The 14342-nt window shown below is 46.4% G+C and overlaps 1 protein-coding gene across 7 annotated transcripts in view; it reads right to left on the minus strand.

The window, feature by feature from the left end:
• The window catches only part of ABLIM1 (actin binding LIM protein 1), a 318363-nt gene that overhangs the window by 89996 nt on the left and 214025 nt on the right, over positions 1-14342 (minus strand). For all 7 annotated transcript variants that reach the window (XM_082674206.1, XM_082674204.1, XM_082674202.1 and 4 more), the window contains exons 5-6: positions 10793-10919; positions 9163-9256 (exon numbers count right to left, since the gene is read on the minus strand). In XM_082674206.1, coding sequence (XP_082530332.1) covers positions 9163-9256; positions 10793-10919 — 221 coding nt within the window. The remainder of the gene's footprint in view (positions 1-9162; positions 9257-10792; positions 10920-14342) is intronic.

Raw genomic sequence — 14342 nt, forward strand, 5'->3', positions numbered from 1 at the left:
TGGACTCGGACACCCTATTACTTTTAGAAATGCACGCCTCATCTACCTGAGAAGAAGTCCTAAGTCTCACACCTTCTTCTGTGGCCCCCAGTGCTGGGTCATAAGCACATGCTCAGTACTTCTTGCTAATTTCTCTGGAAGAGTCACATTACCCCACTTGGTTCAGCTGTCACCCCACTGCCACATTGCACCAGCAAGAAGCTAAGCTCTCTGAAGTAGAATAACACTGAAAAACAAAACATCTTTTTTAACTTAAAATACAAAGTCTTTTCAGAATGTCATTTCCAGAGAAGAAAGCCCTTCCGTCTGTGCTGGCAGAAATGGGTGCTTTTTAAAAATAAATATCGAATCTTTGCTGCCTGTGAACAGTCTTCTGCTACCCTGGCAACACACTTCCTCTTACCATTAATGTAGGACAAAGTGGATAATTTTGGGTGAATCAGATAGATTTTCCTCCAATCATTTATCATGTCAATGTGCTTCTTATGCTCTACTGGGCCAATTCCTGATCTATTCATGATGGAGGGGACAAATATTAGCACTAAGTTATTCTTTGCAAATAAGACGTTGCAACCAACACCACTGAGATATAATCCACATGCCATAAAATTCACCCTTCTAAAAAAAGGGTACCATTCAGTAGTTTTTAGTATATTCACAGACTTGTGCAACCATCACCACTATCTAATTCAAGAACATTTCATCACCCCCAAAAGAAACTCCATACCCATTAACAGTCATTTCCCTCACCCCCACAGACACTGGAAACCACCAATAGACTTTCTGTCTCTACAGATTTGCCTATTGTAGGAATCATATAATAGGTGGTCTTTTGTGACTAGCTTCTTTCACTTAGCATAATATATTCAAGGTTCATCCATGCTGTAGCAGGTATCAGGGACTTACTCCTTTTTACTGCTGAATAATATTCCATTGTATGGATAGCGCACATCTTGCTTAACTCATATTTAAGATGAGGCCATTTTTGCAGTTTATCGTTAAGCTGTATTTTAAATGAGGAAAGGTGACCGGTGTCCCTATATTGGAACTGCCTCCCAGGCTCTTCTTGACTCTCCACTGAGCTTTGGGGAGTCCTAGACCAGAGCTCGGTGAAGAAAGCATGCTCCCTCACTCGAGACGGCACCATCCATCCACAGTATTCTCCACGGGCCATGCCAGGTGCCCCTGTAGAGCCTCCAGCTGAGTAAAGGAGACAAGGGAGAATGAGGCATGACGGTGTGGAAATACAACAGACTCTAGGAGCAGGGTCCCTGACCTTCGGAGACATTTTACATGGGTAAAAAGGAACCCAAACAAGCAGCAAATGTTTACTGTCCTGAAAATAGATATAACAGGGCCACTAAGGAGGTACTTTCCCCATTTCACCAGGAATGGTAAATTTTGGTCCTTCTGTAAGTTATTTTGGGAGGCAAATCAATTACTTGTTTTCTGCAATGATTATTGCCAGATAGATCACGAAGCAGCATGTGTGTACGTGTGTGTTCCTATCTTCTGAGGACTGAGAGACCTGGCTTCTAATTGGGTTCTGTTACCAATCAGCCCCCAGGTCTCTGGTGCTCATCTGTAGGTGGAGGTCAGTAGTAACTGCTTTCATCACTTTACAGGCCTGTTGTGAGGATCAAATATTTATGAGATCCTTTGTAAATGTTAAATATATCATACAAAAGCAGGCTATTGTGGTGGTTCACTGTCCACTGGGGCAGAGACCATCTCAACCAAGACTTCAAATATTACTTGATTCTTCTCCTTTCCCTCATCCTCAAATATATTTGGGTCCACAATTAAGTGGAAGGAGGCATGAATTCCTGGGAGTGCAGTGAGAATGAAATTATTTTTCTGCACGAACACAGCTTATTAGTCTTGCTTGCATTTATATGACATACACAGAACAAGAAACGGGGGACTTCACCATTCAGTCTGTCTTTGCAAATTACATCTTCAATGGTGACAGAAAGATTATCTGCCATGCAAGTGCCCTGGGACAGCCTATGTTCCCTCTCACTAGGTAACAGTTTAGCCCAGAACAAGATCTACTCATTGCTTGTGGCTGTTACAGCAGAACACGCTTAAAATACCTACAGCAAAAGGAAGGAAGGGGACAAGGGCCTCTAATTTATAACATGAATTAGTTTCACAGGAACATCATAAACATTTGTCCTTGGGCTTTATGGAAAAGGAGTTGTAATCAAAAAGTAAAAACAAAACAAGGTAAAACAAAACAAAGCCATCGGTTTTAATCCCTCGGAGAATCAAGGGAAAGGATTTGCTGACTCATGTTGTGATTCCATTTCCTACACTGCAGGGGTAGAGCAGGAGGGGTCTAAAGCCAGTCTAAGTCCTGTCTTTTCATCCAAGGCTTCCAAGTTAATAGATAAAGACAGGACAGTGTTGCCATAGGTAATGAATGGAATGGCACTAAGGAGGCTGGAGGATTGGCCCTGGGCCACATTTGAGGGTCTCTCTCTTACATCGCGAGGCATTCAAATTATAACAGACCCTGTCATACATTCTTCCCAGGAGAGCACAAGTGGCACAGTAAACACCCCACCACAGAAAGACGTGGGCTACCAGCCCTTCTGGAAAGACAGGAGGATTGATTTCCTGGGTGTGGCGACCTGAGGAAGGCCAGGGAAAGACTAGCAGCCCCGCCCTCCGCTGGGAGGAATGCAGACACACCACGGGCCTTTGTCTCTGGGGCCAGAGCACACAGGAGGCTGGGCACACAGCCGGCCAGGTGCCTGCTGAGGGCGGCACTGTCTGCAGAGCCAGCCAACCCTAAGAGCCCTGGTCTTTTTTGTTTGCTTGTTTCTTCAACTTTTATACTCATGTTATTATTTTTTTTTACATCTTTATTGGAGTATAATTACTTTACAAATGGTGTGTTAGTTTCTGCTTTATAACAAAGTGAATCAGTTATACATATACATATGTTCCCACATCTCTTCCCTCTTGCGTCTCCCTCCCTCCCACCCTCCCTATCCCACCCCTCTAGGTGGTCACAAGGCACCGAGCTGATCTCCCTGTGCTATGCGGCTGCTTCCCACTAGCTCTCTATTTTACGTTTGGTAGAGAGCCCTGGTCTTGAAGGAATCCGGGAGTGCTCTGTGAACACTGAGCTCCCTGGGGAAAGGGAGTTGTGCAAGAGAACAGACTAAGAGAAGTCAAGTCCAGCCTCGGTCTGCAGATGGGACAGACCAGGACAGGGAAGGGGGCCGACATGGGACGGGCCCTTTTCCTTTACCCTCCAGACTTCTGTGTCTAGTTTGACATTGGCTTTTTTTTTTTTTCTGTACTGCATTCATTTTGCAGCTATTTTATTGTTGCTCTCTTTCTTGGGAAAGTTGGAAGGTAACAACCTGAACCCAGGAAAGGAAGTTTGTTGGAGTCAGAGATCTCCTGGGACCATCCACCAAAGACGGAAGGAAATTCATACCAAAGGGATGTCCCCAGCATGTACTGACATCTGTGACCTAAGTCTGAAGTCTCACGTCATGTCCTGTTACCACTAAGCTGCTAAAGCAGAAGGGAGCAGGGTAGGGGGAGGGAAGGGAAGTAAGTACCAGGAGCAGGAAGGCTGCTTCCGAGAAGAGTTTAGAGGTGGAGATGGAGATAGAAGGCTACTGGCAAACTCCAGTATCTCACACGAATCTGCTTCTGGACTTCTTAGTTAGGAGGGAGGTTGTAAACATCTTCAGAATGCTCCTGAATTTCTAGGTTAATTAGCATAAGCTCTAAAATATGTGCCACTTATAGCAAGATCTCTCAAAAACAAAACTGGGGCTTCCCTGACGGCGCAGTGGTTGAGAGTCTGCCTGCCAATGCAGGGGACACGGGTTCGTGCCCTGGTCTGGGAAGATCCCACATGCCGTGGAGCGGCTGGGCCCGTGAGCCATGGCTGCTGGGCCTGCGCGTCCGGAGCCTGTGCTCCGCAACGGGAGAGGCCACAGCAGTGAGAGGCCCGCGTACCGCAAAAAAAAACCCAAAAAACTGAAAGCAAGCTAATGACAAATAAAACTACAATCCGAGTGTAGGCCATATGCTGAGTGTTATAGGCCAGTTTCCAGAAAATCTCTCCAGAAAAAAAAGAACTGCTGGCTCTGACCCCTTAGGTCTAAGACATGAGAATTACAGAACTCAGATCCTTAGAACCAAAGTAACTTTAGGAGTCAAGTGGTCCAAGTCTTGGATTTACATATATATTTTTAATGCTTGTATTTAAAGAAAAAACTGAGGCTCAAAGAAATTGAGTGAGTTGCCCAAGGTCACAAGCTGTGAGTTCCAGATCCAAGAGTAAATCCCCGATTTCCCATCCCCTGGAGCCCTTTTCACTAAAACACATGAAGCTCTCCTCCCCACTCCCTCAAGCCAATGTAATGGGTAGAGTTTATGATATTAAGGAATAACGGAGAGAGAAGTTTAGAACAGGGTAGAGTTTCAGAGGTTACATGCCACTCCTTTTTACCTGTGAAATGAAGATAGTCTCAAAGAGGCTAAATGATCTGTTCAAAATTACTCAGGAATCAGTGACGTAGCTGAGCCTGGAGCTTCTTGACCATTGTCTGGGACCCTTCTCCTTCTCAAAGCTCCCTCCAGTGTCTGGTGGTATCTCAGGTAAAACCACACCCAGAGAAGTGGCCTTAGGACACCTCCGATGCTCAGCAAGAGTTCAATTAAAACCACACCAGAGCTCCGGCCTTCACCAGGATGACACTTGCATAATTTCCCAGGTTTACTGGACTGGTGGCCCCCCCAAAGATATATCCACATCAAATCTCTGGAACCTGTGAATGTTTGGAAAAAGGGTCTTTACAGATGTAATTAAGCTAAGGATCTTGAGAGGAGGGAATCATCCTGAATGATCCAGGGGGACCTCAAATCCAATGACAAGTGACCTTCTAAAAGAAAGGCAGAGGGAGGTTTGACACAGAGAGGAGAGGACACAGAGGGGAAGGCTCTGTGGAGATGGAGACAGGGATGAGGGTTATGTAGCCACAGCCACTAGGAGCTGGAAGAGGCAGGGAAGGATCCTCCCCTAGCCTTTGGAGGGAGCACAGCCCCTGCCAGCACCTCAGTTTGGGACTTCTGGCCTCCAGAACTGTGAGACAATAAGTTTCTGCGGTTTTAAGCCACCACTGTTACAGAAGACACAGGGAACTAATAATACATTTATAATCTCTATGGATAAAATCAATCAGAAACACAACCACAAAAAATCAAAGATCACAGAATGGATAGGCAAACTGTGGTACATCCATACAATGGAATATTATTCAGCCTGAAAAAGGAAGGAAATACTGTCACATGCTGCAACACGGATGAACCTCAAGGACATTATACTAAGTGAAATAAGCCCATCGGTGGAAAACACAAATACTGTATGATTCCACCTATATGAGATACTCAGAGTAGTCAAATTCATAGAGACAGAAAGTAGAGTGGCCACCGCCAAGGACTGTGGGGAGAGGGGAACGGGGAGTCACTGTTTAATAAGAACAGATTTCAAAGTCATAAAGCGTTATGGAGATGGATGGTGGTGACGGTTGCACAACGTTAGGAATCTATGTAATACTCTGAACTATACGCTTAAAAATGGTTAAGATGGTACATTTTATGTTATGTGGATTTTACCATAATTTTAAAAACAGAAAAAAAAAAACCAAACCCCCAAAAGCAAGGATTACAGTATTTACAACAAATCCAGAATCATCATGCTTTACCTACAGTGGGTCAGAGAATAAAAGGCAGAGGGAGGAGGGCAGAGTTTTGTGCTGGGAACCCAGCCAGGTTGACTCACGAGCTGTCACATGTCAGCTGCTCACCGTACAGGACATTTTTCTAGATCACACACCCATCTGAGGGGGATGGCACACCCACTGGGTGGGTCTTGAATCTGCCCGGAACCCCACTGCAACCTGCTCCCAGAAGCCCCACCTCGGCGGGTCTGTGTGGAAAGCGTCCCAGGCTTCGTCCTCATCCATGGCCCTCATGGAGGCCTGAAGCCAATGGGGTGAGGGGCCCTCGCAGCCCCTGCAAACGCTGGAATACTCGGGTCTCCAGGGAGAAACCAGAGTAAGCAGATGTGTCCTCAAAACAGCATGCTCTTGCGTCTAGTTCTACTGTAGAGATTCCTTCCTACAGCTGTTGAACTAAATCTGAAGATGATCAACACCCTCACCAGCCCTTCTGCCTCCCCAACTCTTTTGGGGGATCACAGTCCCACATGTGGCCTGAGGAGACAGCTGCTTCCATCCACGCTGTCTACAAATGCGGTGCTCAAGCTGGGGGCTGCGTTCACTGTCTTCCCGCCTCTCTTGCTATAGCTAAACATCTTGGAAATAAGTTCTGGTGTTTTAGTTATTTGTTTATTATTGAATTAGAATCGACATACAATATTCTATTAGTTTTAGTACAATATAGTGATTCGGTATTTTTACACATGGTTCGTCACAGTAAGTCTACATTCCATCTTGTTTTAAGATGAAATTTCCTAATTGTTCCCAACTCTATGGGTTTATTTCAGACCTGTGCAGCAGATCAAACTTGGGAAGCCAAGGAAATGCTGTAAGGCCCCACTCAGGGCTCCTCGCTCTGTGGAGGGACGAGGGGCACATTCAGAGGACAGGCGAGGACTACTGTACTTTGTGTCTTGGGATGAGACGGCTGGACTTTAAGCCACCCCCTGGATGGGTCACACGCATCTTCTCCAATAGCTTTCCTAGGGATGTGCATCACCCTGGGCCCCAAACCCAGCCTTGAAGTATCCTTGGGCTGCCAATAAAAGCCTTATTGGAAAGGCCATGAAAACTCCTCCTTGCCCCCCAGCTGTGTGTGTGGTGGTGGGCATCTACTTCTCAGGTGTCACTCCAGCTAGTGCCACCACTGTTTGGTGTCCAAAGCTCTCCAAACTGGCCTCCCTGTCTCCACCATTTCTTTTTTTTTTTTTTTTTGCAGTACGCAGGCCTCTCACTGCTGTGGCCTCTCCCGTTGCGGAGCACAGGCTCCCGACGCACAGGCTCAGCGGCCATGGCTCACGGACACAGCCGCTCCGCGGCATGTGGGATCTTCCCGGACCGGGGCACGAAACGGTGTCCCCTGCATCGGCAGGCAGACTCCCAACCACTGCGCCACCAGGGAAGCCCTCCACCGTTTCTTTTTAAAATTGAGGTGAAATTCACATAACATAAAATTAACCATTTTAAAGGGAACAATTCCGTGACGTTTAGGACGTTCACAAGGTTGTGCAACCACCATCTCTATCTAGTTCCAAAACATTTTCATCGCCCCAAGGGGGTACCAATAAGCAGACACTCCCTGTCCCCCGTCCCTACCCCCAACTCCGGGCAACCACCAATCTGCTTCCTCTCCCTATGGATCGATCTCCTCTGGATATTTCATCTAAATGGAAGCATACAGTGTGTGTGGTCGTTCATGACCGGCTTCTACCACTTGGCATAATGTTTTCAAGGTTCATGCACGTTGTAGCCTGTGTCAGAACTCCTTCCTTTTAAAGGCTGAATGATATCCCATTGTCTATATATACTACATTGTGTTTATCCATCCATTCATGGACTCGTGGGCTGTTTTCCCTTCTGCCTGGTGGGAGCAGAGCTGCCGTGAACATGGGGGCACACGCATGCATTTGAGGACACCCACCTATTCTTCACACAACAGTCTGATCCAGCCACATGACACTCTAGCCACAATCACTTCAACGCTTCGCACCACTCTTAGGATAAAGCCAAACTCCTGAATGTGACTTTCGAGGTCCTCATGCTCGGGCCCCTCCCATTCCTCCAGCATCATCTCTCTCAGCTGTGCTCCTGCCCAAATGACTTTGTTTCTTCGGTATGCTGTGCTTGTGCTTGCCTCTGAGCCTCTGCCATTGCTGTTCCTTCTTCCTGAAACACCCTTCCCCTGAGTCAGAGGCAACCACTGTTCCTTCTTCCTGAAACACCCTTCCCCTGAGTCAGAGGCAACTGCATAGACAACACGCACTTCCTTATCTCCCAAATCCAATTAGCTGGACTAGATCTCAGCACAGAGCCAACGTCAGCCCCCCTCTGCACTTCACGGACAGGAAGGCATTGCAGAGCTTGCTGTGGGATTAGGAAGGCTACCCTGAACTTGGTGAAATCCCACAGAAGCTGCCCAGTGACAACTTGGGGGAATCTCCGATTCAGTCCTGGGTCCCTGAAACATAGCCTGTTGGGAAGTTTGAATGAGGTGAAGTGGATTCAGTGCCCTGGTGTCTGCTGAAGCCATGTGACAAGTTGTTCAGCTACCTTCCAAGGACTCCACCAGGCATCCTGACTCAGTGCTCAGTGCACATTCTCCGCCCTGAGACGCGGGATGGGTGTGAGCCAATCTCTGCTTTTTCCATGGGAGTGTGTTAACACCCCACAGGCCTATGAGAAGCCAGGCAGTGACTCTCTGACCTCTGACCTCATGTCCACAGGTGGCCCCGGCCCAGGAGGAGCTCGGCTCAGCCCAGAGGCAGAAGCTGGTGGGGCGGCTGCTGAGAAAGCAGGAACCAAGCTCCCTGGTGCGAGGCAGTCACACCTGAACTTGACAGGCTTCGGCTCAGCCTGGACCACAGGGCGTTCTGGGTCACACAGGATGTGGTTTTCTAAGGGTGGGGAAGTCTACGCCCTCACCTCTAATGACTCTTTCTTCTCTTAGCTTCAATTTGGAGCCTCTGCTCCGTGAGTCTGTACACTCCCACGTATACACACAAGAGCGCACACGTGTACACGCACACACGGACATGCGGGCACACATACGCACAGGTGTACCACCCCCACACACGGCTCTAGCACGCTCTTCATTTCCTCTTTTCTAACTTCTAAACAAAAGAACAGTTTAATATAACCTTTCCTACTACATAATTCCTAACAGACTCTTTTTCATTCTTTTGCTCCCTCAAATTCCCCATCCTTCCAATTTCCACACGAGCACTCAGTAGGCACTGCCTGAGAAGACAGTACCACACAGTAGTTCTCTAAGCGACTCGTCATCTACAACTACTCTTTCCTCCACATGTGAGAAAAAGATGGGAAACAATGGAAAAAGAGGCCCCCGTGTATTTTCCAGGGCCTCGCGGAAGACGACGGTGGCTGCGAGGGAAGCCCATCTGTCACTTACCTCCAGGACCTTGCCAGTGACAAACTGGCGGCAGGCTTCGCATTTTACCCCGAAGAGAGCCTGGTAGTCCTTTTCGCAGTACGGAGCGCCATCCCTGCAGGACAGAGAGCGTCAGCTCCCGAGAAGGCCGAGGGCGGGAAGGACACCCAGACCCCATTTCTCTCCGCCCTCCTGCACAGAACGGTAGCAGAAGCTGTTTCTCTCCCACCCAGCACTCACATGTCTGGAGACCTGGTCAGACAGGGTCAAAGCCCACAAAACCAAGCGATCCGGAGAGAACGCTGAGGTTCTCCAAGCCGCGTGGAAGTAACAGCCAAATGGTTACGGCTGCCGATTCCTGGACTGCCTCAGACCTAACTAGCGAAAACCTGGAGTCGCTCTCTCTCGCGGCACCAGGCCAGATGGGCTTCAGCTGTGGTCCCAGGGTCCCTCTTCCTCAACCCCCACCAGCTCACTGACTCATATGCGTCCCAACAGCATGGAGACGCCATCCCCTTAGCCCTCAGGGGCCCTAGGGGTCCAGGGCCTCTCACTCAGCCTCCTGCAACCTCCTTCATGTCCCTCGGGACACAGTGAAGAATACCATGTTCTATGTGCCATCACGTGGAAGAGTTAAAACGTGCCACTTCAGACAGCCCAGTTACCTAGCGCCGCACAGCCGTCAGTGTCAAAGGCCGAGCATTTCTCTCTTCTTACTTGGGCTGTGCATCAGAATCACCTGTGCAGTTTCTCCCTTTCTAATACTGGTGTTTGCTTCACCCCAGACCTGCAGAATTGGATTTCTAGGGGGTGGGGCCTAAGCTACTTCTTTTGTTTGTTTCACTATATTCAGGAGTTAAATTCATTAAAATTGTTCTGAATAGGTGCTGGTTGGAGACCATTTTTTAAAGTGGATGGGGGAAAATTTTCCCTCACTGCCAGTGGACCCTCCCCCTGCTCCATGCTCATTCTTCCCTCCTTAATTTTTTTTTTTTTTTGGCCTGGTTGCACGGCATGTGGAATCTTAATTCCCTGACCAGGGATCAAACCCCGCGCCCACTGCAGTAGAAGTGTGGAGTCTTAACCACTGGACCACCGAGGAAGTCCCTCCTCCTTAATTTGAAAGGTAACCACTGTAACTAGTTTTTGCAGGTTACATTAAACAAAAACAAAAACTTCACCTGCTCTATTATCTATACCAGCATCTGACTCTAATGAACCTGTTCCCTGGTGGTCCTAATGGGCTCTGTGCCTAGACCCTGAGTGTTTTTTTTTGGGAGGGGGGTGTCTACAAATATGTCTGAGACCTGGAAGGAGGGTAAAGGTTTACTAGTTCCAAATAGGAAAAAAAATTAGCGAAATTACTAAATGCTTAATTGGTTACAACATACAGCCTATCCTTATGTCAGCTTCATTAATTGTTACATTAGGCAATGATGAATATTTCATTAAACTTATAGTAGGCAACAACAGAAGAATAAAATTCTCTTCAAAAGTTTTATGGCAAAAAGTTCATATTGATTTTGGGATGTGAATGTCTTTCATTATGTCTGATGGGATGGGGTGGAGTCCCGGAGAGCAGGGCCTACAGAGGGGCCCAACACGGCCCCATCCCCGCTGAAATGATCCACGTCCCAGGCCCCAGTCTTACTTGCTGATGTACTCCCCGGTGAGGACTTTGCCGCAGGACTTGCATTTAAAGCAACCCAAGTGCCACTGCTTTTCCAGGGCCAGGAGCGCCTGCCCGTTCTTGATATCTCGTCCACAGCCAGCACAATCTGGAAAAAAAGCAGCCACCAGTGGTTACTCCACGTTTGTTTTGCTAAATCCAAGCACGCAGGCCTGCTCTGAACCCCAGTGTGTACCCATCACACACTCAATAAATATTTACTCAAGCACAATTTCATTCCGCGTTCTCTCCCTGCACGAAACCTGCGCCGGCGGACTCGCAGGCCCCATCCTCACACAGGATGGGAACGTCATAAACCTCCGTGGGTCCAAGGGCATGGACGTCCTTCATCAGTTTATTTCCTTGGGGGTGATGTAACTACCCTCTGAGCTCCAGCTGGCCCAGAGAATATTTAATTATAGTGTCTTGGCTGTGATTTTAAGAAAGCTCTCATCGGCCTTTATTAATTGAGGGCACATGTGAGTAGCTGAGCATATCATGCTGGATGCCTCTCTAACACTAGGTATGGGACTCTTGGAAGGCTGCCCGTTAAGTCTCATTTTTGTAAACAGGACTCTACTTCCTTATCAGCCTAAACCAGACTCTCAAACATTTGTGATCATCAATTCAATGGCTTTTAATTCCTTAGCCTTCAATTCTCCCTGACAGGCTCCTGTGAAGCAGATAGAGGAGAAAGTGTTTCTCCATGGTAGCGAGTGTGGACCCTGCAATGAGACGACCTGGTTCTGAACCCCAGCTCATGTTGGCTAGTCACGTGACCCAGGTTGGTTCTCGCCTTTTCTAAGTCTTGGTTTCCTCATATGAAAGCCAGGATGCTATTAGTGCCTGTCTCAAGTTCTCTGATGAGGAATCAATGAAATAAAGGACTTAGAGCTCTATAAACATTTGCTATTGTTACAATTGCCCTTATTCTGATTATTAAAAACATAGTCGTTAGGGAAATGGAATATTTAAGAGAACCCAGAAGAATGTACAGGCGTACCCCATTTTATCGTGTTTCACTTTATTGTGCTTCAAATATAATGCGAATTGAAGGTTTGTGGCAACCTTACCTCAATCAAGTCTACTGGCGCCATCTTTTCAAAAACATTTGCTCACTTTGTGTCTCTGTGTCATTTTCGTAATTCTCCCAATTTCCCAAATTTTTTTATTATTATTGTGTTTGTTATGGTGATCTGTGATCAATGATCTTTGATATTCCTGCTAAGTCTCGCTGAAGGCTCAGATGATGGTTAGCATTTTTCAGCAATAAGGTACTTTCTAATTCAGGTATGTACATTGCTTTTTTACACATCATGTTTTGCACACTTAACAGACTACAGAATGATGTAAATATAACTTCCATATGCACTGGGGAACCAAAAAAAATTCATGTGACTCATTTTATTGCTGTATTTGCTTTATTGTGGTGGTCTAGAACTGATCCCGCCGCATAGGCAGTATCTCCGAGGTCTGCCTGTAAATTGGTACAACCTTTCTGTAAAGCAATTTCTGTAAAATCAACGTACCTGAGAAAGTGAAAGAAAGCACTGTTGGCACATTGCTCATGATGTCCCCAACTGATCATAAAAAACACTCACGGAATAAAGAAATGTGCAGACAAGGCCTCTCGGTACACAAAATGATTACACACGCCCCTTTTGTGACCACATCTGTGACTGCTGCTCCTGTACTAAGAATGACATTTCTAGCCTAACTTGAATTCTCTCTCCTAGAAAAACTTCCCTAACAGTACCCAGCACAAGCCCAAATCCTATAAAAAGTTCCTCTAAATGTCATCCAGACATAACTCACAATTTTTCTCCTTTTCTCCCTTGCTGTGGTTCGTTAAGTACACTTGACTTTTTTTTTTATTGACTACAGGTGTGCTTCTGGTGACCTCTGGTCAGTGGGTATTTACATAACCTTTATATGCAGCAATTTCATGTCTAAGATTTTATTCTACAAATAAACTTGCAAAAGAATGTGCCTGTGAGTGTATGTCTATCCCCTGAAGAATATATATTCATCCTCTACCGCATTTTTGTAACAATAAAACTGAAAATAGCCTATGTGGACATTAATGAGAAACTGGTTACATTGATTACGGTATGGTCAATATGGAATAGTACATACCGTTGAAACGAAGGAGGTAGATTTGTGTGCTGACATGGAGAGATGTCCAAAGTAGATGGAGTTAAAAAAAAAGGAAGCTGTAAAACACTATGCATAACAGAAACTCTTTTTTTTTTTTTTTTTTTTTGCGGTACGCGGGCCTCTCACTGTTGTGGCCTCTCCCGTTGCGGAGCGCAGGCTCAGCGGTCATGGCTCATGGGCCCAGCCGCTCCGCGGCACGTGGGATCTTCCCGGACCGGGGCACGAACCCGTGTCCCCTGCATCGGCAGGCAGACTCTCAACCACTGCGCCACCAGGGAAGCCCCATAAGCTGATATTTTCTTATCAGGAGAATGTAAAAAATTGCTGAGCAAAATATTTATAAAGTTAAAAGTATATCTGCAATACAAGTTATGAATATTGCAGATGAGAATTTCTTTAAGTATAGCCCATTATAAACTGAGAGTGTATTATACGGTCACAAAGCGTTACATAGTTTTTTAAGAGCTGGGGTTTATACGATTCCCAGCAATTCACCAAAAGTCTTTCAAAGGGGACCACTCATCTGGTAGTTTACTATAAAGATAAAAATGGAAGGCCATGATATTTGCTCATAAATACAATTTTTAAAGGTCAGGAGCACAGTATGGATTTAAGATGAATTGGCAGGTTTTAATCCAAGCGAACTGAATATTTTCTTCATTCTTCTGATTAGATTATGCCCACTAGGTGGCAATAAGGATTTAAAATAATACGGAAGATGCTGGTTGATAGAATTTTTAAAGCAGAAAATAAACCTTAGAGATGGGTTTTCAATTCTACAACTGAAGACAGTCAGGCTCAAGAAGGTCAGTGGAGCTGTTTGGTATCTCCCCTGCACTGGGGTTGAGGGAGATCAAAGGTGCGGGGACAGCGAGAGGGCTGGCTTTAGGATTAGGAAGACTTGGGCACTAACTCGGAAAAGTTATTCTCTCTGACCCCTCATTTCTTCATCTGGGAAATGCTGACCCACTTCTCAGGTTGCTGCGAGGAAGAAGAGAAACTCTGTGTCGTGAAGTGCTTCGTATAACACTTAGAATGCTTGGTATCTGTTGGGTGCTCCACATGGGGAGCGCCAAGGAAAGGGCGCTCCCCTTTCCTTGGTAGGGGCCGATGGGACTAGAAACCAGGTTTCTTGATTCTGTCTTGCTGTTTTTATAAGAACATTCATGCCCAGATACCTCAGAGCTCTGACAGCAGCTGAGACAATTTGAGTGCAATAATGACCTCTCTGATCATTCGGCACTGAGGGCTTTGGTGAACCAGGCATTGTGTGAGCGTTTTATAGACATGGCATATACTCTTCAGTAGTTGTTTTTCACAATCTTTATTATCCCTCACAGTCATGGAGTCAAAGTGCCTTGCAGTCTGGAAGCCT

Source organism: Grampus griseus (assembly GCF_964374135.1).
Source record: "Grampus griseus genome assembly, chromosome: 16".
Lineage (NCBI taxonomy): Eukaryota > Metazoa > Chordata > Mammalia > Artiodactyla > Delphinidae > Grampus > Grampus griseus.